Source organism: Lissotriton helveticus, chromosome 12 (genome assembly GCF_964261635.1).
Source record: "Lissotriton helveticus chromosome 12, aLisHel1.1, whole genome shotgun sequence".
NCBI lineage: Eukaryota > Metazoa > Chordata > Amphibia > Caudata > Salamandridae > Lissotriton > Lissotriton helveticus.
The window spans coordinates 584,000,014-584,023,455 of record NC_136073.1 but is presented as its reverse complement, the minus strand read 5'-3'; the positions used below and the strand labels follow the sequence as shown (position 1 = coordinate 584,023,455).

At 44.9% G+C, this 23,442-nt stretch overlaps 1 protein-coding gene across 1 annotated transcript in view; it reads left to right on the top strand.

Annotated features, from left to right (window-relative positions):
• The window catches only part of INSRR (insulin receptor related receptor), a 673,583-nt gene that overhangs the window by 621,223 nt on the left and 28,918 nt on the right, over positions 1–23,442 (top strand). The window contains exons 16-18 of the mRNA XM_078668487.1: positions 1,619–1,689; positions 19,580–19,809; positions 22,550–22,660. Of these exons, the coding sequence (XP_078524613.1) occupies positions 1,619–1,689; positions 19,580–19,809; positions 22,550–22,660 (412 nt within the window). The remainder of the gene's footprint in view (positions 1–1,618; positions 1,690–19,579; positions 19,810–22,549; positions 22,661–23,442) is intronic.

The window sequence follows — 23,442 nt, the reverse complement described above, 5'->3', positions numbered from 1 at the left end:
TCAAAGTGCTCATACTCATTTTTTTCCCTAATCCCTATTATTTTATTTCTGCAAATTGCCTACAGCTCATTTAAAAAACCTGCAGCCTCTGAGTTGAAAGCCACACCCCTGTAACCCATCTACACCTAAGTTCCTCAATCTCATCTATGAACTCCACCAACCATCTGCATGAACTCTCATAACGCTCCATACATTAATTATCACACCGCTAACCTCCTTTAATGTAATCCACCATAAAGAAATTTGAGAAAATGCATGGAAAGACGAATACCAGTAACCAAAATAACCACAAGCACTGGACTAACCTCTAGCCTTGGGAAAAGCAGGTTTCCAGGCATAAAGTGCCTCAACACCTCATCATGGGTAGTAAAGTGCTATATAAATCAAATTTCAATAAAATGCATAGGTCAATAATTTGAGAATCTAGTCAGATATATGCCCAATATTCTGTGCCTTTTTTTCTATTGATTGTCTAGGCCCTGTGCTACCTGAAATGTTGATATATGTGATGTGAGTTTGTTTTAAATGCCTTTATGCTAGCTTTCAGGAGGATCCTTTATTTTAATGCATTCATCAATTCAAACTCATGATGTGAAACTCCCAAGTCGGCACAGTGTATTATCCTACGCTTGTTTTGAAATCATTCTTGGCCCACAGTTATGTGTACATTATAGGTACCAGATGCAGCCCATCTGTACGGGCTGAGGGGACACCCCCTACCTTTTTCCTGCCAAGAATAGTGTCTATCAGGCTGAACAAAGGTCAGCCTGACCGACAATCTTCTGTTTCAGGTCAGGAAGCCAAGAGCTATACATGCACTAAATGTGCAGGCTCCTGGCTACCTGAGCTGAACTTTAGTAGGCTGAGGATTTAACAGTCCTGTGGGAGTTGCCCATTGACTCGGACCTGGGTGCTTAAATTTTAAGCCCTGAAATGCCCAAGGCCGAGTGTTAATCAGTGACACCTAGTCAAAGAGTTGAGTCAGCAGTCTCATTAATCCCATCCCTCTCTGTGACGAGATTGAGACTGCTGCCTTCCCTCCTAGGTTTGGGACTGCTGCCCTCCCTCATTGGCAGACCTATGGCCAGCCAATGAGAGAAGGCAAAAGTCCCATTCCTCCTGGGGCCACTCAGGCTTTCCTATCCGAGACCTGATGTTGAGGTAACTTTTATGTGTTTTTGTTTGGCACATGTTTATATATATGAATGTATGGGGATTTGTTAGTGAATGTTGTGAATGGATGTGTGTGAATGAATTGATGTGAGTGAGTTGTATTTGAGCTGTGTGCCCACCCCCTACTCCCTGATAAAATTGCCAGCCACAACTGATGGGCACAGGTAATAAAATGAAGATTATTCAAGATTTGGCAGCAAGTAGAGTGGGTAGAGTTCTTGCTCTTTATGGTTTGTGAGTGAAGTGGGTGAGTTAGGTCAGCTTTGGGTTATTGAGGGGGTGAGGGGAAAGAGATCACCTGTTCTTTTGGAATTAAATTCTCCTTCAAAACCTCTTCTATTTCTAGACCCATAAGTTCCACCAATGTGGAGTCCTCTTCTGTGACTTGTCTTCTGCTGCATTTTCTTGACAGTCCCCTTTGACAGCTCTTGTGTTTTCTTTCCAGAAACAACGATGGCTATCCCAGTGGCACACTCTATGCTTCAGTAAATCCAGAGTATTTCAGTGCTTCTGACAGTAAGTATTAAACCTCAATTCTTGAATGATCAAGCTCTAGAGATGACATCTGATAGCTCCCGACAGTTGGCTAGCTTGTCAACGAAATCCTACACCTTATAGGAAAATCATTAAAGTAGAACAAAGGTCTTCTTGGGACTATAAAGTAAAAACATATATAGGTCTCAGCACCAGCTTTAACAGGGGAAGGCCTATAGGCTACTGAAAATGTCCTCAGCCATTGAAAAGGAACATAAGTCATTAAAGCCCGCTTATTCTCAATGACGAAGACTTTACCTTCTAGAGAAGAACAATCACATTTAATCTTGGAAGATGGTAGTCTTTGGCAATCATGCTTAATTTTTAAGAAATAGAAATAACCACTTGAGGTGGGAATATTGAATACAAACAACTATTGCATGATGATAATGGATAGATTTTGGACATTCAAGCCTGTGAAAGTTTGTGCCTGGATGTTTGGTATTATGTGACAGTCAGTGGAGAGAAATTCCAGTGGGCTTGTTGCTTGATTGGGAGTCTGTTACCATGACCTTTTTTGCTGTCAAATCCAGTTATTTCAGTGAGAATGTATTTTTTCATGCAGGAACATGTATCAGAGTCATTGACTATTTTATGATATTAAAGAATTCCTCTTAAGGCAGTGGTGTGGTTCAGCTGTTTTGTGTGTTGGTTTCGGGAAGGAGTGAGGGTTTGAAGAGTGCAATTAGGAAAAGTGGGTGTTCTACCATAGAATAGTGTGTTAAGTTGTTGAATCAGGTTTATGCTTTTTTTACGTGAACATTTGAAGTGAATGATCTTGTCCTTTATAGAGGGCAAGGTCAATTCTAAGGCTTCAGCTGATTTTTGTACTACAGTTGTTCATGAGTAAACTTCCTCTGAAGCAGGGTATGAGATATACATATTTGGTACATTGTCAATACCTTTAGATTTCCCTAGGTCCAGATATAAGCAAACATCAGTATTATAATGGGAAAGGGGTTATCAGCCTCCAAATCATCATCCTCCGTGTGGCCACAATCTATAGCAAGCATTGCAAGGACATTGGAGGTGGTTCTGGGTCAATGGACCTTTGCTGAATTTGCCTTAACATTTCTTTCTTCCCAACAAACAATTTCTTCCGATCTCTAGGGGTTTGAGAGCGATTATATAGTCGGCTTCATGAGCAGGCTCTGTGTTGGTGACACTGGAGGTTCTGACTAATTAGAGACCATAGAGAAGCGCCATTGGAAGGCATCCAGTTCAAAGTCATGGGTCACCAAGCCTGCAAGAATATCCCCCCCCTTGGGTATCACCTAGAAGGTACAGGAGCTGCCATGAACAGATCTAGAATTGCAAGCTAAAAGACTTCAACCTGTCAGGGCTGGCCGATGGACCCAGAAACTCATCTCATCTTTTTCAATGTTGGAATCTTGTCGGTCAATGAGGCAGAGCCTGGCATTTGGGACCAGCATTAAGACTCCAAGTGTTGCTGAGAGCGAGCCCATTTTCTTGAGGAAGAAGACAACTTCTCTGTCTTATGGCACTTTATGTGTTTTGCTTATGAAAAGACCTTTTAGGAGATAGGTCTCTGACAGCTCTTACCAGTGGGCAAAGGAGATAACTTTGGGATCTTCCTGTAAGTGTTAGAAACAACTTTGCCCTCTCCTACAGCTAGATACAGGGGTGGTTTCTGCTTTAGGGCTCTGGGGCTGCACCCCATCTTTACTGCAACAATATTAAATAATGTGAAATAAATCAATGTATTGAAGTCTGAGCTGCCTGTCCCAGGCTACCTCCTCCGCCTTTCTCTGCTAGGAGCTAGGCAGTCTGCAATGTGACACATGACGCAGGGCTTACCTTTCTAAAGCTCTTCAGTGCTATGGGAGTCTATGGTGATATCCACGGTAGCAACAAAACACATGAGAACTGACTGTCCCTATTGTGTAGGTGAAAAACACAAAGGTGGGAAGTACACTAGTGTGTGGACTATTATAGTTTAAGAACGAAAGCCCTCACCCTGGTGGCGCGCGTCGTCATCGACCCCCTCCTGGCACTAAACCAGTGGATTTGTGTGCAAGCTTCATACATCGCTATTCCACCGGTCTGGTCTCCTTAATTGTGAGGGTTATGTAAAGCGAGGTTTTGAAATTGTAGTTATTAAAACAGGCAACTGGGCGGAATAATTATGTTAATTGAGTCCTCCAATAGCAGTCTTAAGAGAAGAGTGGAGATTAGTTCTACCCAGGAGCGAATATCGACATGGTTCTGCCTATTAGATCCTATAATGAGCTGTCAGTGACATACTTCAGAACCGGGGTGCCCTCTCTGCTCTAAATAAGAGTAGATACCACATATTAATAATTAATTTAGCACAACCCACATCTGGTGTCTGTTCTCCGATGTGGGGTGTCTGCCTCCAATAATCTGTGATGTAGACCTGAAAATTAATCCACAGTACAACAAAATCTCTGCATAAAAAGTACCCAAAGATGTGCTCCAAATTCATCTGCAGATAACCCTCACACTGGGAGTGGCCAGACCAGTTGTACACGTATATATTCATCATTTGTATCCCCCAAGCTCCCCATAATAACCATTGTAGAAAACTCCTCCCAAATCTATTGGTTTGGTGCCAGGAGGGGCTTGATGACCTAATTGGTGGGTGAGAGCTTTTGTCATTAAACTACAATAGTCCACCTCTTAGGGTACGCACTACCTTTTAGGTTTTTCCCGTACACACCAGAGATAGTCAGTTCTGATGGGTTTTGTTGTGACTAGTTTGGAGGCCAACTCACTGCAGTGTCTCCTCCTCATCCTTCTGTGTTAGATGATATCCACTGTAAGCCAGTAACACTGCTGGCTTCATGGCTTCAGTCACTGCTGGATGCATCCTTGCATGAGGCCAGAAGTCAGACACAGACATAGATCCTACCTTTTCCCATCCGTCACAGGGTTGGACTGGATGCGAGCGAGGTAAGTGAGATTTGGCACCCCGTCCAGGGTAATGGTAAGTGTTCATGCTAACATGCATTAGGTATATTGTGCTGAAACGTCTGGTCATGGATTGCTGACCTCCCCAACAGTGGCACTGCAGGCTGTGGCTGTAGGTCGCTGTCCCCTTTGGAAGTGAAGCTGCTGTGTGTGTTCCCTGGCGAAGTTGATCGAAGGGTCTAGTAGGTTTATGCTCCATGGCACAGTTGATCCAAATATCCCCAGCTTTTGAAGGAGTTAAGAACAAAGGGATATGTGCATATAGTGTCCTGATCTATGGAATAGCAGAGTAATGTTAAGAATCGTTAAATGCTGCGAGTTTGCATGTCTAGAACATGGTGGGCTTACTTGGTGCTTATTACTGTCCTGATTTATTTAGTTTGATGGGCCCAATAGTTCTAGAATGCTTTCTCTTCACCCTGGACGTATTTTGATTTTAACCCCTTCGGTGCTGATGATGGCTCCCGGTCATCATCAGTTACGGTGGGCGTGTGCTGACGACGGCCGGGAGCCGTCATGACCACACCCGCGATCGGAATGTGCCGCACAGGCACAGAATTCCGGCCGCAGCCGGGGGTTAAAGACAGACAATGTAGCATACTAGATGTTTGTGGTTGTATAATTCTGGGCATCTGGATGCGTGATTTGGTTTTAAAACAGACATTGAAATGGTCCGCTGCTGGGCCCTATATTCATGTCCTTAGCATTGTGTCAAACATACTCATTGATTTCTGAACAACGAATGTTAAAAACGTTGAGGTAAGGCATGTCAGCAATTTAGTTCCTGTTTCTATTTTACGTGTTTTTCTTATTCTTGCATTCCCTAAGAGTGTTAGCTATTGCCATTACCATTATGTTGTCTTTCTGTGTTTGTTCGTGCATCTTGCTATTGTATAGTGCATACTTTGAAATGAGTGATGCCAGGTCTTTAAAAAAAAAAAGAAATAAACGGGCCACAATTAAGAGCTCTGGTGCAGTAGTTCAAGGAAGTGTGAGTTTCTCACAGTGCCTGTCAGTGGGGTATCCTCTCTGCAGGGCACACAAAGCAGTCGTCAAGTATTTGAGTTACATACACAGTTGTCAAAATATTGACAAGGCGAAAATGAAAGAAAAACAAGTGCTTGCATGTCCTTTTGGAGGAGGTGCAGCAGAGTAGATGCGAGGATGGGTATTCAGTGGACAGTGAAACTAGGGTGCTGCAGAGGAAATAGATGAGGTTTAAGATGTCCTGATGGATGAGATGTGGAGAGAAAAGGGGCATACTTGTCTAACATAAAGTGCACATAACTAATCACCAATACTCCTTCCCCAGGCCACAATAATATTTAATTCATAGTCTCCCAATTTCAGAATTGAAACATTTCTAATATTAATTATTTACAACAAAATCATGTTGTTACTCATTTATCTCACCCTGCTAACAACCACTGACAATTCCAATAGTTCTGGCAGGTATTAGGTGTATGTCAGTTGTGTTACACATCGGGATGCAATAATGGAGAGCTTAGATAGAAACCAAAATACTATTCAAGTGGCACATTATGGGAACCACAGAATTTAGTGTACAAGTTTAAGCCTATCCCCTTAGACTCCCCTGCACATTTTTTTACCCCACTTAAAGCAATGCCTGCACATGTTTCTGAATGACTGATTGCAGCCAGCCTCTGTGGGTGCTTACATACTTTTCTTTCAAAGTCGATGGTGCACACAGTGCAAGACACTCAGCAAGCATATACACATACATTAAAGGGCCTGAAGTTATTGCACTGTAAAATTTGCACATTATAATAATGATTGAACATTTTAAATCAGTAAGGTAAGATGTGGCTGTCCACATCTATGTTTTCAGTCCTGCGGAAGACCCGCTGTGACACTTGTTAAACTGCGTATACCTCTGGGTCAAAACATCTATGCACTTTATGTTCATGTCCACCAGTTTCTTCACCCCAAGGCCATAACAATATCAGAAGGTCGTTTTGAAAACATGGTGTATAAAATTATGAAAGGACAGACAAGCATTGCTTTATAGACTTATTTGTGTTATTTGTATGTGTTTGTATACATTTCACTCATGATATCACATTATCACACTCCAGTCACGAAAGTCACTTTACCTATTAATTGATAAGAAATTGCTTATGTGACAGCCATAAATTGTCTTTAAAACAGAGGAAATACTGTTTCTAAACTGATGACTTTGTGTTCCTCGGTGTGTTTCATTGGTTATTCTAAAAATACTATTAATTTGCATTTGATGTTGACAAAACTTCCCTTGTTGTGTTGTGTTCCTTAAGGAGTTAGTGTTTCTAAAAATCCTACAGTAGGCCAGTGACAGTGATGGTTGCGCTGAAGGCATTTTCTTAATTTTCTTCAATTTGGAAGCATCAGTTGACTGTAGGCGCACACTCTTGAAGGCCCTCTGCATGTTCCAAACATAGATCATTGGAGCAAATGTCTCACTACACAATCTTTTTCTAGAGAACAAACTCACCCTGGATGCTTGCAGGCACCCTTTTTAGGGTGCATACAATTAATTGAGGACTGATGATGACCTTTCAACTTGTAGACTTAGTCACAATGCCAGCAACACTCAACAAACAGACTGAGGCTCATTCACATTTACTGAAAGACATGCTGTGGAAACAAATTGAACATGGTACCCAGCTCAAAAACATTTTCTTTTTTGCCAGTAGTTTCTATGTTTGTTTCCAAAGTGTTGTCCAAAAATTGAAGACGCACTCAGCAATGATTTTTCATCAGAAACTTTACTTTCAAACTGGCATTTCATTCCAAACATTCTCATAGCCTGGTGCCTCAGAACTCCTGCTATTTCGTCAGAGGCTTGCTAACAGTCCACAGAAGCAGTAACACACCCTCTTCTCCCCTATGCATGCTAGTAAGTAATTGCCCTCAGGTGGACCTCCCAAGTGAGTTTCAGACAGTGTGCATTTTGGGAGTTGTGGTATGTGGTGTGCACCATTATTTCCCTCCAGTGTTATCTGTGTTCTTGTTTCAACTTTATTTAAAATACTTTCCTTGCCCTCCAGTGGGCCTCAGAATGTCAATTCGTTTTGGAGTTAAAAAAAATCCCTTATGATGTTTCCAGGCTTAGAATAGTTTATATCTCCCAGCCCCAAATACCTTTTTCTTGGTGGTGCAGTCTTCCACAGCAGGGCTTCCGCGATTTATGTTTCCAAAGTGTTGTTCAAAAATTGAAGATGCACTCCGCAAAGGCTATGAAAAATGCTTGGAATGAAAAGCTAGTTTGAAAGTAAAGTTTCGAATGAAAAATCCCTTGCTGAGTGTGTCTTCAATGTTTGAGCAACATTTTGGAAACATTGTTTCTATGTTAATAAACATTTTTAGATGCTTTCGTTGTTCTCTGTCTCATTTGAGCAGAGCAGACACTGTGTCTGTTCATTATTTTATAGGCATTTGCCAAACAATGACTAAAACTGCTGACATTTAGTCAACATTCTTGATGATTGAGAGGCTAGCACCATTTCATATGACCATAGATTGATTGTGTCTTGTGTAATTGGCTACGCCTTGTGAATGGCAATGCATTTTCAAATCGATCCCTAGTGATTTACTGTTCTTAAATAATTATAGAAACCCAGGTTCCTGTTGCAAATATTGGGTAGCTCTTGTATTACCTTATGTTAGAAATGGGGGTCTCTAGCTGGAAGTGGCTTGCTTCCTGTCCAAGTAGGTTCCCTTCCTTCTAGTCAGGGTATAGGGATTACACAGCTAAAAAGATAACCCCTGATCACCCACTTGGTAGCTTGGCACGAGCAGTCAGGCTTATCTCAGAGACAATGTAAACCATTTGCACAAAATACACAGTAACAACCGTACCTGCCGAACTGTTATTCAGCTCTGGCGCTATATCGTGAATTAAATGGGCTGTGCCGCCCGCCTGACACAGACAACCCCTCTGTGGCAGGGCACCTACCTGCGACCTGTTGCCGAACTTCCAGGCTTCTATGCATGGAACCTTCTTGGAATTTCTACCCTGGGGGATATTATGCAGGGACTCACCCTCAAATATTTTCAGCAATTGCAAATTAAATACCAGTTGCATCGGACACAGTTTCACAAGTATCTGCAGCTGAGACATGGCCTGACTCCCCTAATTTGCTCGCTGAGTGACCTACCGTAATTTCATCCCCTAGAGTAACGTTTACTAATAGGGGATCTAGGCGCAATGGACACCACACCAGTTTAGAAAACTAACCAATCTTTACCTAAGTAAAACAAGACTGAATTGACAAAAAACTAAAATACACAAGCACATTTATCACTTTTAAAGGTTCAGAACAGTTCAGTCCGTAGAAATCTATGGATGCGTCCCTTTTTAGCACAAAGTACCTGGGATGTGTCAAAATCAAGGACAAAAACAGGAGATGGGGAGATGAGGCGCCGAAAAACCAAAGCAATGCATAGATTGCTTACTCGCAGGGGAGGTGATGCAGATTCCTTTCTGCCAGAGGAGGTGATGCATCCAATCATTACTGTCAGGGGAAGTTATGCATTGACTCCTTGCTACGAGGGGAGCTTATGCATCGGCTTACAGACACGTGGACTCGGTTCCTGACTGCTGGGCAATGTTGATGGGGAACTTGGTGCACAGGTGCGATGAGTCTCCAATCCAGACGCCCTGGGGTAGATGCGATGCAACAGGCGCTGCATCCATTTTCCCAGCCGCGATCAGGCCATCAGGCGATGCATTGATTTCTTCAGCCGCAGAGCAGGGCCTGAGTCGGAGAGGGTGTCTTGGACATCAGAGACACAGTGAGCAGGACTTGAGCTGTGGTGATCTTTTCAACCAAAGGGCAGGCACTGCAATTATTCTTTGGCCGCTCTGCGGTGATGCGTTGGTTTTTCAAGGGCATGGAAAGCTTGAAGTGGAACAATCAGGCCCTGAAGACCAATGCTTGGATTTTCTTCTTTTCTTGCATCAGAAGCCATCTCCAAAGGACCGGAACGGGAATTGGCACAACTTGGCAGGTCAGAACTCCTAGCAAAGGAGTTCAGGGGCTGCAGGTTAAGTCCTTGATAGCCCTGAAACTTCTAAACAGGAGACAAGCACACACAAGCCCTTGGAGAACCTTGGCAAGCAGGATGATTAGAACAAAGTTCATTCCTTTCACTTCTCCAAGACAAAAACAGCAAGCAGTAGGCCAGCAAAACACAGCAACAAGCAGATACCAGCTTACTTATACCAGCATCTGCCTTTTAAGTACGCAAACTTCAAAGGAAAGTCTTTGTAGTGCACAGGACCCTGCCTTTCCCTGACCTGGTTCCAGACACTCTACAGTGGTGTGGAGACAGCTTTGTGTGAGGGCAACCACAGTCCTATTCAGGTGTCAATGACCATTCCGCCCACCACTTTGGCTCAGGAAGAGCCATCAGCCTGGTAATGGGCCATCAGGATATGCAGGGCACACCTCGACTCCCTTTGTGCGACCGTCTAGAGCGAATGCACAAAAAGCCCAACTGTCAGCCTAAGCCAGACATTGATTCCACAGGCAGGCGCACAGACTGGTAAAGCAAGAAAATGCCCAATTTCAGAAAGTAGCATTTTCAAACACACAGTTTAAAAACCTACTTCACCAAAAGTAGTGTTTTTAAATTCTGAGTTAAGGAAATCTCTAGCTCTTCCCAATTGAAATTTATACGTGTAAGATGTTACAATGCATAGTGAGAAAAAGAATGATGGATTAAACCCAGATCTTTTGACTGGGGATGAATGTATGATTTATTCAGTATTCTATCCATTTGTTTGCGTAGCACTTTTCACCCTAAGTGGGTTGGGTATGCTCCGACGGGGGTCTCTTGCTCACTGTGCCACTTAATTCAAGCTAGCCTGGCTGGTGAAGGGTAATACCCAGAAACCGGTCCCAGGATGCTTGTTTCCGGTCCAGGGAGGACCTGGCTTGGCAGTTCGGTCTGGACTGTGCCTATGAGGTACAGGGTCAAGACTGATTTGCATATGGCTGGGTCTAAACTGGGGTTATATGGTGAGCAAAAGAATGATGGATTTAACCCAGATCTCTTGACTGGGGGTGAATGTATGATTTATCCAGCATTCCGTCCATCATTTGTTTGCGTAGCACTTTTCACCCTAAGTGGGATGGGTCTGTCCAGATGTGGGTCCCTTGCTCACCTAGCCACTGGATTCAAGCTAGCCGAGCTGATGAAGGGAGGACCTTGCTTGGCAGTTCGGTCTGGACTGTTCCCATGAGGCACAGGGTCAAGACTGATTTGCATATGGCGCTGTCTAAACTATGATGGCATGGTGAGCAAAATAACAATGGATTTAACCCAGATCTCTTGACTGGGGGTGAATGTATGTTTTATTCAGTATTCCATTCATCATTTGTTTGCTTAGCACTGCAAAAAGTATCCGCACACTCCAACCATTTCTGGGACTCCAGCTTCTTATTCTCCCTAAGCATAACCCTGTCCCTCTCAGGAGTAAGACCATACCTCTTGATTAGGGCTTCTTTAATCTGTGTAGGTAAGTGCCTCTGGTGACCCTCTTGCCAACAAAGTACTCTAATCCTCCAATAAAAAATGCTTCCATATATCGCCCTCCAATCTCTCTCTCTGGGACCTGGTTCATGTGTAAGGCTGCCTCATAACCCTTAAATCACAGATGTATGTCTATCTCCTTGATCCTGTCTCAAGCTCTTAGGGAAGTGCACTTTTTGCCTCAACTGGACTGAATTAATGCTGCCACCATCTAGGCTGGACTTGGACTTCAAAACCAGCTCCCTTAAATTAAATCCTTGATCCAAAATTATCTTTATCTCTTCTATTTTGAGCCTGGCTGGCTCCAACTAGAGCTTCCTATCTATTTTGAGCTTTTCCATCTTCAACTCATCTCTCCTGGCCTCACGCCTAGCCTCCAGCTCCTCTGGGGTCAGACCTTTAGATGAGATGCTGCTACTTGCACTGATCCATCAGTACATCCTCACCAAGGTTTCCTCCTCAATCTCCTCAACCTGATACTCAGAGTGTCCACTGGCATTCCTGGCAGATACTCAGGCCCTCAGCACCTTTTGCATCCCTCTTTTTAGGTGAGGCAGTGCATTCCCTGCAGATTTGCTCAAGCTGCTGCACATTGTAGGACTCCAACCAGTCCTCCTCAAAAATGTATTCTGCAGGGGCAACTGATGATTGTCTAGAGAGAGACATTCTTTTAGCAGAAATGTAAAAAGTACCCAAACTCAAAAGGAAAATAGTATGTGGTTGTGTAATGATCTGCACTCTGGTAGTAGTATACACCAATCACTGTATGTCCAGTACAAACACAAGTCTTATCCTCACCACTGTTCACCAATGTTTGAAATGGTGGTCTCTAGTTGGCAGTGTATTGCATCCTGTCTGTCAAAGTATGGACCCTTCCTTCTAGTCAGGGTAAAGGGATTACGCATCTAAGATAACCTCTGTTCAGCCATTTGGTAGCTTGGCACGAGCAGTCAGGCATGCTGGGCAGTGTCGATGGAGAACTGGACGCACAGGTCAGATGCGTGAAAAATGAGAAGGCGCTGGGACATTGCAGTAGTGGCAAAACTGGCACTGCATAGATTATCCCAGCTACGAGCAGGGGATGCATCAATTTCTTCAGCCGCACAGCCGGGCCTGCATCGGAGTCTGGCGGATGACTTGGACGTCAGAGACATAGTGCAGAAGACTCAGGCTCTGGCGATCTTTTCAGCCAAATGGCAGGTGCTGCATCGTTTCTTTGGATGCACCGTGGCGATGCGTTGGTTTTTCAACCACATGGTAAGCTTGCGGCGCAAACCCGCCCAAGAGAGAACCAACCGTGTCCAAGTAGCTAGGGTTTTGTTAGTCTGTTCCAAGAGTGGGCCAAAGTTAGCCTTCAGTGTTTTGGCAGGTATTTGCGCCAAGAGAATCCCCAGGTATGGTATATAATGGTTAGCCCAGGAGAATGGGAACAGTCTAGCCAGGGCCACCGCAGTGGCGGAGATTGTGGAGAGGTTTAGTATTTGCGATTTGTGGAGGTTTACCTTAAATCCCGATACCTCACTAAAGCGAGAGAACTCGTCTACTAGGGCCGTGAGTGAAGCTGCTGAGTTTGTCAGGGACAGGATCACATTGTCAGCCTACAGACTGATAGTATGTGTGTCCACCAATAGGTGGATTTTGGAGATTGCTAGATTGTCTCTAACCCTCTGGGCCATCGGCTCCATATATGAGCTGAATAGGAGTGGGGAGAGTGGGCACCCCTGTTGAGTTCCTCTGCGTATAGGAAAAAGCTCAGAGGAGTATCCGTTGACTCTGACGGAAGCCCTGGGTGCTTTATATATGCATCCTATCTCACCAAGAAGTCTCTCTCTAAAGCGGAAACGGCAGAGAATCTCCACTAGGAATGGCCAGTGGACCCTATCAATGGCTTTCTCTGCGTCGACCAACAGCAGGAGGGCCTCGCTTCAGGAGAGGTCAATGAGATCTGTGAGATGTATGAGGCGTTTGGCGTTGTCCCCGCATTGTCTTTTTGGTATAAAACCGGCTTGATCCGGGTTGATGAGCCTCGCCATATATTGATTGATGCGACCAGCTAATATACCCGTAAAGATCTTGGCGTTGACGTTAAGTAAAGAAATCCTTTGGTAGGACGTGTATTCCAAGGGTGCTATGAGGGTTTCTGGATCACCAATATTGAGGCTTCCGTAAAGGAATGGGGTAGCGCCCCGGTGTCAATAAATGCGTTAAAAAGCCGGGCCTGGTGACTTAGCCGTTTTGAGATGGGCTATCGCTGCAACTACCTTGTCCACTTGGATAGGACGGTCTATGTGAGATGCTTTGGCCGCCGGTAACTTGGTCAGCTGCACGTCTTGGAAATAAGGAACGTGGTCTCCACTGGGGGAGTCTCCCTCCATATACAGCCTGGAGTAGAAGGCGCAAAAGGCTGCTGCGATTTCCCAGTCCGTATGGACTGTTGTCCCGGATGGGGCTTTAATTGCTGGGACCAACCTGGAAATCTCACTTTGGCACAAATTGTGGGTTAGCATGCGGCCTGAGTGGTTGCCAATGAGGAAGAATTTGTGCTGCTGGTATAGTAGGGCGTATTCTGCTCTATCTAGATCCAGAATGCAGCGGATGAGCCGTTTCTTTTCTAGTTCCCTCCATATGCAGGGAGCACTGGTGCGCCTGTGTATGGATTCCAATTCCACTACCATTGCCTCTATTTCTTTTCTGTGCTCCTTTCTGAGCCTATTTTCCCCTGCAGATATAGCTAGAAGTTCTCCAAGTGTGACTAATTTTAAAGCTTCCCACAGGGATGCTGAACGTACCTCTCGCACTCATTTTCCGTGAGATAGTCCATGAGTGACTGATGAATTGCTTTGGTTATCTGGTCTGAGTGGAGCATTGCGTCTCGGAGGTGCCATTGAGGCAGGCGAGGTTGGGTGGAGCCCAGGTTCAGCGATAACGTGATTAGGGCATGATCCGAAAGAGAGCGCGGTTTGATCGTGGCTTCACCTACTCATCCAACTAGAGCATCTGTAATCAGGAAGAGATCAATACGGGATAGGTCTTATGGGCTGCAGAAAAGTATGTGTAGTCTTTAGTGACGGGGTGTGCCTGCCTCCATACATCATTAAGAGAGATATTCGTAAGCCATAAATGTCCATTGTGTGAGAGAGTCCCTGCTTGTGTTGTGCGTTGTCCAGAGTGGTCTAAGTCTGTATTCATTACTAGATTGTGGCCTCCCCAATCATCACCTCTCGGTCGGGTGGGCCAACACTTGTGGAAGGTAGCTAAGGAGGATGTGCTCCTGATACTCATTTGTTGCATACATAGACGCCACTATGAGTTGTGTATGGCCCACCCGTAGTCTAAGCCCTAATGCTCTTCCTTTTTGTTCAGCTATGATTTCAGTAACCTTTCCCTGGAAGCTCTTTGCAAGTAGAATGGCTACCTCGTTGTTTTTAGATGAGTCAGAGGACCAGTATTGTCTGGGAAACCTGGGGGGGTGCATGCGATGGGTGTCCTTGGTGAGCAGGTGAGCTTCTTGTAATAAGCAAATGTCCCCCCCCCCCGGAGTGCTCTTGGTAGGATAGGATCGCTTTGCGTGTCACCAGGATATTGATACCTTATACATTGAGGCTCATTAGATGGATGTTATGCATCCTAGTAGTTTAACATGCTCCCTTGCCCCTTGGTCACTCTGCCCTTGCCCCAGCAGTAGAGACGCAATGGTGTGCCCTTTTTGTACGGGTTTCATTACACTTGCCGCCCACGTAGGTCTTTGGTTGGCGCGGAGGAGAAGAAGAAATAGAAGAAAGAAAGACCCCATTAATGAAAACAAAGGATACTTTGAATAAAAGGAAAAACGGCAACAGGAGACCAAAGTCTCTCAGGTCCGACGAGTCGAGATGAGGCGTGTTCAGCCAAGATAGAACTGCTCCAGAGAAGTACCTCCGAGGAGACCCTGTGGGGGTCACGTGGAGGGCGGGTCATCATGTAGGTCTATTGTCCCTCCACTCCTCGGCGCCTCACCTAGGGCCTCACTGGGCCAACCCAGCCCCCTGGGGCCGGATCGTTGCCAGCTCAAGATGCCGTTGAGAGAGAGGATTCCGAGGATAGGGCCTGCAGCACTGCCTGCCTCTCTTTGTTAATGGTATCAGAGTCGAGTCTAGGCCCGCAGCGGTTGTTTGTCACCTTCTGCCAGGTTGGTCATTGACGTTTGGGAGAGGTGGCTTGATCCTCTGAGTCTTCCTGCATATCGATGTATAGAAGAGCACAGGCCTCTTTGTGGGATCTGATCTGGTGCAACACCCCTTCATGACTGAAAATGATACGGAAAGGGTGACCCCAGGCATAAGGTATCTTGGCTTTCTGCAGATGTTACGTGACAGGGCGAAAATCCCTGCGTTTCAGGAGCGTGATCCTGGAGAGATCTTGAAAGAAGATCAGGGAGTGGCCTTTGAAATGGACTGGATGTGAATCCCTGGCTTTTATGAGGATGTCTTCCTTAATCTGGAAGTCGTGGACACACACCAGAATGTCAGCTGGCGGTCCTTTTCCTGGTCTTTCAGGACCCACCCTATGTACCCAGTCCAATTGTATTGGAGAAGTCTCTGGGATGACCTGAGACATGTCGAAGGAGGTCTGTGACGTACTCGCATAGATTGGGGCCTTCTGCTTTGGTTGGCACACATCTTGTCCTTATGTTATTCCTCCTAGATCTGTTCTCCAGGTCCTCATTATGCATGTGAAGAACTAGTTGTTGATCTTTTAGCCTTCATACCTCTTGCTGGAACCAAGCTACCTCCTCCACCCAGCTCGATTCTCTGCCTTCCAGATCAGCTACCCTTTCCCCCACCTCGTCCATATCCCGTCGTACCTCCCGGAGGTCGGAGGCAATTTCGGTTTTCATCGCCTGCAGATCCGTGCGCAAGGAGGATAATAGTGATTCAATGTATGCTTTGGTGATTGGGCCCTCCCCATCGTCTGAGTCATTCCGGGTCTCCAGTTTTTGAATTGCGGATGTATCCTCCCGAGCCGTTTGCTTTTCCGAACAGTTATTTGAGGGATCGCTCCTTCTTTGTCCTGGTCCCGGCCATAATTTCCAGGTCTGCAGTCTTAGTTTCCGCTGGGCGTGATATTTGGATTGCTCCCACAATCCCGCCGGCTGACCGAGTCTCCGGGTCTGCATGTGGATGCTGTCTTTTCCTTGTGTCCTATCCCTGAAAAGTCTCTAGTTGGGTGCACCCTGGGTCGTTTCAGGATGCTATGTGGTTGAGGGAGTGGTAGCGGTGCCCACCAGAGCCCTTTGTGCAGTCTGAGTGTGTGGAGAGCCCCTCGCTCCGCTCCAAGCTCTGCCGTTCCTCCACGCACCGCCTCCACTGGCAAGTGTCCCAAAAGGCGAATCCCAAATAGAGTTGTGCTCCGCCACTTGTGCCCCACTTGCGGCATCTGGTCTGGGATGGGGACGGGCCCCCACGTGGCGTGCAGCCCTTCACTCTGCCTATGGTCATCCTGCCACTCCTCTAGACAGGCCCCCTAACCCTGCCTCTGCAAAAATTGTAGTGGGCTAGCTATCCTTGGGACCTTATAGGAGGTGGAGATGAGAGACTGGGCTTACCTCCGACTCCGCAGTCCCCCCGTGTCTTACCTCCGACCCGGTCACTGCCACTAGGGTCCCCACCCACTTCGGCAGTTTTGGGGCTCTTGGACCCCGATCGGAGCGTTCTCCGTCGTCTGCTTCTTCACTCGGGCACTCACTTCTGAGTGGGGCCTCACCCAGCATCTCCGGGTTCTTCTCCAGCACCCGGGGGCCCCTACTCCGCTAACATGGAATTAGCCTTGTTACTGGGGATGGGCCCCGTGCTGTAGGCCTCTGCACTGGGTCTACTTGTGATCGGGTGTGCCCTATAGACCTCTAGTGTTTCTTGTTCCAGGGCCTCAATGCTGTCACTGGATCCCAGTCACTGTTTTCTTCGGGGACTGGAGAGTCAGTGTCATGGGGGGGGAGGCCATCTCGCCCCCCTAATTCCAGAGCCCCTGTGTTGTCTTCTGCGGTACCACCGGTTTACTCGGCATCCACGGCAGGGGCCAGCGCAGTGCTGTATACCACGCTCTACTGCGCACTGGATTCTCTGGGCTCCGGTTGATGTGACCTCCGAGGTCTGAGCCTAGAAACAGGCGCTAGATCCCGCTGCTGCTGTCATTTGGAAACCGGCTGGTCAGCAACTCGGGGGTAGGGGGGAGGATCGTCCCCCCCCCTGCTCCACACCGCAGGTCCATTCACCCTCCGATTCGGGGTAGGCTGTGCTCTGCAGGCCGCGGCCGCACCCCACAGCTCCGCTATATGCTGTTTCTTGGGGCTCGAAGCCCCGATCTTCTCTTCCAGGGTCTCTTAGTGCCTCTCACCTTCCGGCACTGGTATTCTCTCCCGGGGCACTGGAAGTGGGCCGGCAGGCGCAAATGATTTACTTTTTTGGTGGCGGCTCGGAGCAGTCAGGAAACACGTCCTAGCCATCCGCCATCTTGGCAACGCCCATAAAGTAGTCAAACTTTAAAGGAAAGTCCTTGTAGTGCACAGGACCCTGCCTTTCCCTGACCTGGCTACAGGCACACTGCAGGGGGGTGGAGACAGCTTTGTGTGAGGACAGACACAGCCCTGTTCAGGTGTCAAGGACAACTACACCCACCACTCTAGCTCAGGATGAACCATCAGGCTGGTGATGGGCCATCCGGTTATGCAGGGCACACCTCAGTTTCCTTTGTGTGACTTTCTAGAGTGAATACACAAACCGCTCAACTGTCAGCCTAACCAGACGTTAATTCCACAGGTAGGAAGAGACACAGAAAGGCACAGCAAGAAAATGGCCACTTTCTAAAAATGGCATTTTCAAACACACAATTGAAAAAACAACTTCACCAAAAGATGTATTTTTAAATTCTGATTTCAGCGAGCCCAAACTGCAAATCTCCTTCTCTTCCCAATTAAAAGTTACACTTGTAAGATGTTACAAGGCAGCTCCAATGATAACCTATGGGAGAGATAGTCCTTGAATTGTAAAAAATGAAATTGGCAGTATTTCACTATAAGGACATGCAAAACACACCAACCCATGTCAAACTTTCACATACACTGCACCTGCCCATGGGGCTACCTTGGTCTTACCTTAGGGGTGCCTTAAATGTAGGAAAAGGTAAGGTTTACGCCTGGCAAGTGGGTGCACTTGCCAGGTCAATGACATGGCAGTTTAAAACTGCACTTATAGACACTTCAGGGGCAGGCCTGAGACATGTTTGTAGGGCTACTCATGTGGGTGGCACAATCAGTGCTGCAGGCCACAAGTAGAATTTGAAATACAGGCCCTGGGCACACACAGTGCACTTTACTATGGACTTACTAGTAAATCAAATATGCCAATCATGGATAACCAATCATAATCACTATTTACACAGGGAGCAATTGCACTTTAGCACCGATCAGCAGTGGTAAAGTGCCCAGCGTACAAAAAAAAATGCCAAAAAAAAATGCAGCACATAGTCAAAAACAGAAGGTCAGAAGCAAAACCGACAGGGGGAAAACACGCCAGGTCTAACACCTTTAAATATTTTGTGATACAGCTGTTCCTCAAGGGTGTAAAAAGAAAACACAAACATCTGTTCAGCCATGAGCTACCTTTATAATGTAGTCCCAGGACTTGTAAACAGCTCAGAAACTAGAACCTCAGGGTCAGTCACTGTAAAACATTGGTTTCATGCCTTTCATTCTTTAAGCATTTATGCAAAAACGATGAAATGCAATTTAGCTAGGCAAAATTCTGCTTTTCATCAACTCTATTGAACAGGACATCCTTAAAGAACGTAAATAAATTTTACCAGGAAATGCATAGGGATATGGTATGGCCTAACATTTGCTGAAATTTGACTGTATTTACTGGTGTAGTCGTGGAAAATATGTATTTTGGGGCACCATATGGCTGTTTTTGGGACAGTATCTTTAAAACAAACGTAGTTTTAGAATGTGAAAGTGTTCTTAGATCGCACCTTATGTACTTATGTTTTATAAATACTAAGATCTTATTTGAATTGATAACACTGATGGGAAAACTGTTTAACTATATACAAAATAATTAGGTTAGAATTGTGTACTTACACTGTGAGATTATTCCATACTGGACCGAAAAAAGGCCATGTCTTTGATTTGAGCTTTTCCATCATCCTACGGAAGTAGAACGTGGATTTTGCACTAAAATAATAATTTTGATGAAAGGTGATTTAGGGACTGGGAGCACGTGACCTGTCTCTGCACACAAAGTAGACCACTGTTGACTAGAATAGGCAATTGATAAAGGTGCTTCAAGTGTAAGTGATATAAAGGGGTGCATGATAGCTGTTGACCACATCTCTGGTTTGTTTTTCAAAGTGTACGTCCCAGACGAGTGGGAGGTCCCACGTGAGAAGATTCACATCATCCGTGAGCTGGGCCAAGGCTCCTTCGGCATGGTGTATGAGGGCATCGCCAAGGGCATTGTCAAGGATGAAGTGGAAACAAAGGTGGCGCTGAAGACTGTGAATGAGCTGGCGAGCATGCGGGAGCGCATCGAATTTCTAAACGAGGCCTCAGTCATGAAGGCGTTCAACTGCCACCACGTGGTAAGTACACGCGGGTCCGAAGAGAGCTGCTGAGGGCCTATTTGCCTCCCTTTTCTGCAGAGGAGTTGCACCTATCATCTACATGTCCAAAATGTCTGGTAGAGAGCTTAATCGGGTTGGGCACCCTCAGAAGATAATGTGTAGCAAATTGAGGGTATCAGGTTTCAAATTGCCGTGGACTGACTTCTTTCACCTTTTTTAGGTTGAGCTAATGCACCATTCAATTGTGTAACTGTAGCTAGTGATTGCACCACTTCAAGGTTTAGGCGATGAAGTACCCAGGAGCTTTCCGCTCTCATTAATTGTTGAGACCGTCCATTTAACTGATGTTGTCTTCATCATTCATTCGTTTATCAATCTGTTACATATATTTTATTATGGAATGTAAGAAGTATTCAATTTCACCTTTGAAAGATGGCCTTCACATGAAGAGATCCTCTGTACTCACTCTAGGCGACCTCCTCGTGATCACCTCTCATCTTGTGTGTCTACTGCATGCTGAAGCAGACCTGTCAGTGCATATATGCATGTTTTATGCATGTTTATAGAGGGCATTCCTAGTGAGAGAGCATCAGATGGCTGTAGACGTTGGTGAGGAGACCTGTGAGATCATGTCATAGTGGCTCAATGTAAGAGGGAAGAAAGCCCTCACTAAGTGAACTTGAAGGAGATAGGGTCCAGGAAACAATTAGTGATGATGTATGAGGTGTTCTTTAAACAGATGTCTCTTCAGTTACTTTCTAAGTGGAGTAGTGAAGGTTCAAGTCTGATGAGCAGAGCGATGTTTCATTTTCTATGCAGGTACCTGTACAAAAAATGCCTTTGGTTACTTTCTTTTTTTGGACGGTCTTCTTGTAATGCATTGAGACTTGGATACATTCAAGATGATGAGTGAAAGGGACGTGGTCCAGTCTCTGCAGTCATTTGAGATGTGAAGCAACTCAAAGGATGTTTTTCAGAAGGGTTAGGTGGAAATAAACACTAAGAAGGCCATTGCCATTATTCAAAACTAAAAGGATCAGAGCTTGAACAGTGGTTCAGAAGTCTCCCTCAAGGAGATAATGTTTTGCTTACTGTAGGAGTGAGATTTTCTAACTCACTGTGTTTTTCTGGTAATCTGTGTTTTGAAGGAGAGTTTGGACTCAATTGTAAAGCCATAGACGTGCAACTGTCATTAGTGCAGCAGGTGGAATTGTATCAGAGCCCATATATCACAATCACCTAATTATGGCTGTCAATTTCTACCAAACAAGGATGCTTGTGGGCATTTTCCTCCTTTGTCTCAGTGGCCACGTATTTGCTGCAATGTCACAAAAGCCAAGTAGATGTGCGTTGTGTTGAAATGTGTGAAGCATTCATAATACATGTTGAGCAGCCACTTCTGGTATGGCGTTTCATGGCTTTGGAGAATGTACATTATCTTGACTAGGTTCTATATCCATACCCAGGTTCTGAGGGACACAGGGTCGCCCCATTGTTGTTTAACTTTAGGTTTAGTTTCAAGCAGGTAATTTCTTCTATGATGGGCAGGCATTCTTTAAATAGTCAACGGCTTTGACTGTGAAGACTTCTAATTACCATTGCATGGATTCACAATATTGTTTCAAGTTGATTCCACAGTTGGCGATGAAATTAAGAGTAGTTGAGAATGGATTCTAGTGCGACCCTACAGCTTACTGACAGCTATTGAAATCTTGAGGTGGCCCTCTTGACAAGCTGAGGGTCAACAGAGATATAGAGGACAATCAAAGTATTGACCCAGAGAATCCACATTTGCAAACAGAAAATATTGATGAGAGATGGATTGTCAATGGAGTTGAAGGCTGCTGACTACTCAAGTAGGAAAACTATTTGAGGTTTGCTCTTGTGTGTGGTGAGAAGTGAGTGGTCCATAACTTGGATGGTGCCTGTGTTAGTGCTGCAACATACCCTGAAGTCTGAGTGATAGTCACCTAGGAATTTATTTTTGAGTGTCTGCTGCCTAAGCTTGACAGCAACAACATTTTATAACCATGTACCAAAGAAAGTGAGGTGGTCAATTGGTCGGTACTTAGCTAAGTTGTTGTGGTCTAGGCTGACTTTCTTCTGTAGCAGGAACATTGTCCAGTTTTTAGGCTGTCTCCAATTATTTCTTGTTGAAGTGAGCTGATGGATAAATTCAGAAGTGTGGAAACATTTTACCAATGAGGGATTTCAGGCTATTTAGGAAGTGGGATATTAACATATGTAAAGGTGGATGTCTTGAAAATGATAAGAATTGTGATAGGATCTTCATTTTATTTTATGCTTTGTGTCATCGTGTAGGTTTATTTTACACTGGTGGTAGACTGCCAAATTTTGTTGATCTTTTCTTTTGAGAAGATTTTGATGTCTTTACATTTGTCTGAATGTGAGATTCAGTGGGTAGTCCAGCAGTATCCCAATTGCATTATGTCTGTCACTCTCACACATTGAATTTAGAATGCTGGAAAACAGTAGTCATAGACAAACTAGCACACAAAGCATTCTGATTGCAGAGTCAATATAAACATTCCCTCGACAATACTATTTATTTGATGTGCATCGTATGTTGTCATATAGTGCTATGGATCGCTTCTAATGTGCTCTTCTATCCTTGGGTTTCATGGTGCTTAAGATACTTATTGGGAATCATGTCTTGTCTCAAAATGATCTTCTGTTTAGTCGCATTTATTAAGGCTTATCAAACCTGTGATACTGGTGTCTTTCTTTACCCCAACAGGTGCGCCTATTAGGAGTGGTGTCACAGGGCCAGCCAGCTTTGGTCATAATGGAGTTGATGACTAGGGGGGATTTGAAAAGTTATCTTCGCTCCCTCAGGCCAAAGTCAGAGGTAATCCATCTTGTTTACTCACTAAAAGTAGTTTTTTGCAGTGTCCCCTTTAAAACCTTTATTTAGTAGATGTTGTGCAAACTTAGCAAATTTAAAAGGTTTAAGAAATTATGAAGTTTGCAAAACTAAAGTACCACATCTTTGTCCACCCCAACTTATTTACGTAAATATAAAATGTATCAACTATTATAATACACATGCATATATCTTAGAAATGTTTTGCAGTAGAAATGTTAAACACTGCACAGAATTAAAAAGTGAGGGATTGTTCATTATGACTTAATCCCATATGCAGTATAGTTTACTACATATGTGGTTTGACTTTAACGCTTGCAGTTTGAATTGGGGTGATAATGAACATGTATTAGTTCGCTGTTTGTTACTGGGTGATACAATTGGTGGTTTAAGTTTTCCACCAAAAGCACATGACTGGATGGGTTTTGGCACATGTCTTTTTCTGATTATATAAATAAATAAAATAAATCCGTATTTGTAAAGCACAAACTACTCACCTGTATGGGGGCCATTGTGGAAATTAAGTGAGCTATTGTCCAGAGTCACATGGTGATGAGCTGAACTGCCGCCGGATCCGGGGATCAAACCATGAACCCTGTGCTCCGAAGTCCGCTGCCCTGGCCGCTGCACCACATCTCTCCAGTACTTTAACTTAGCCATGTACAGTATAACCGGGTCTCTTGTGTTGTGTAGCTTAAGCCATTGACAGGTCTGTAAGGGGTTATGATTCCATATCATGTGTAATTCTGTTAGGTTCAAAGCTCAGT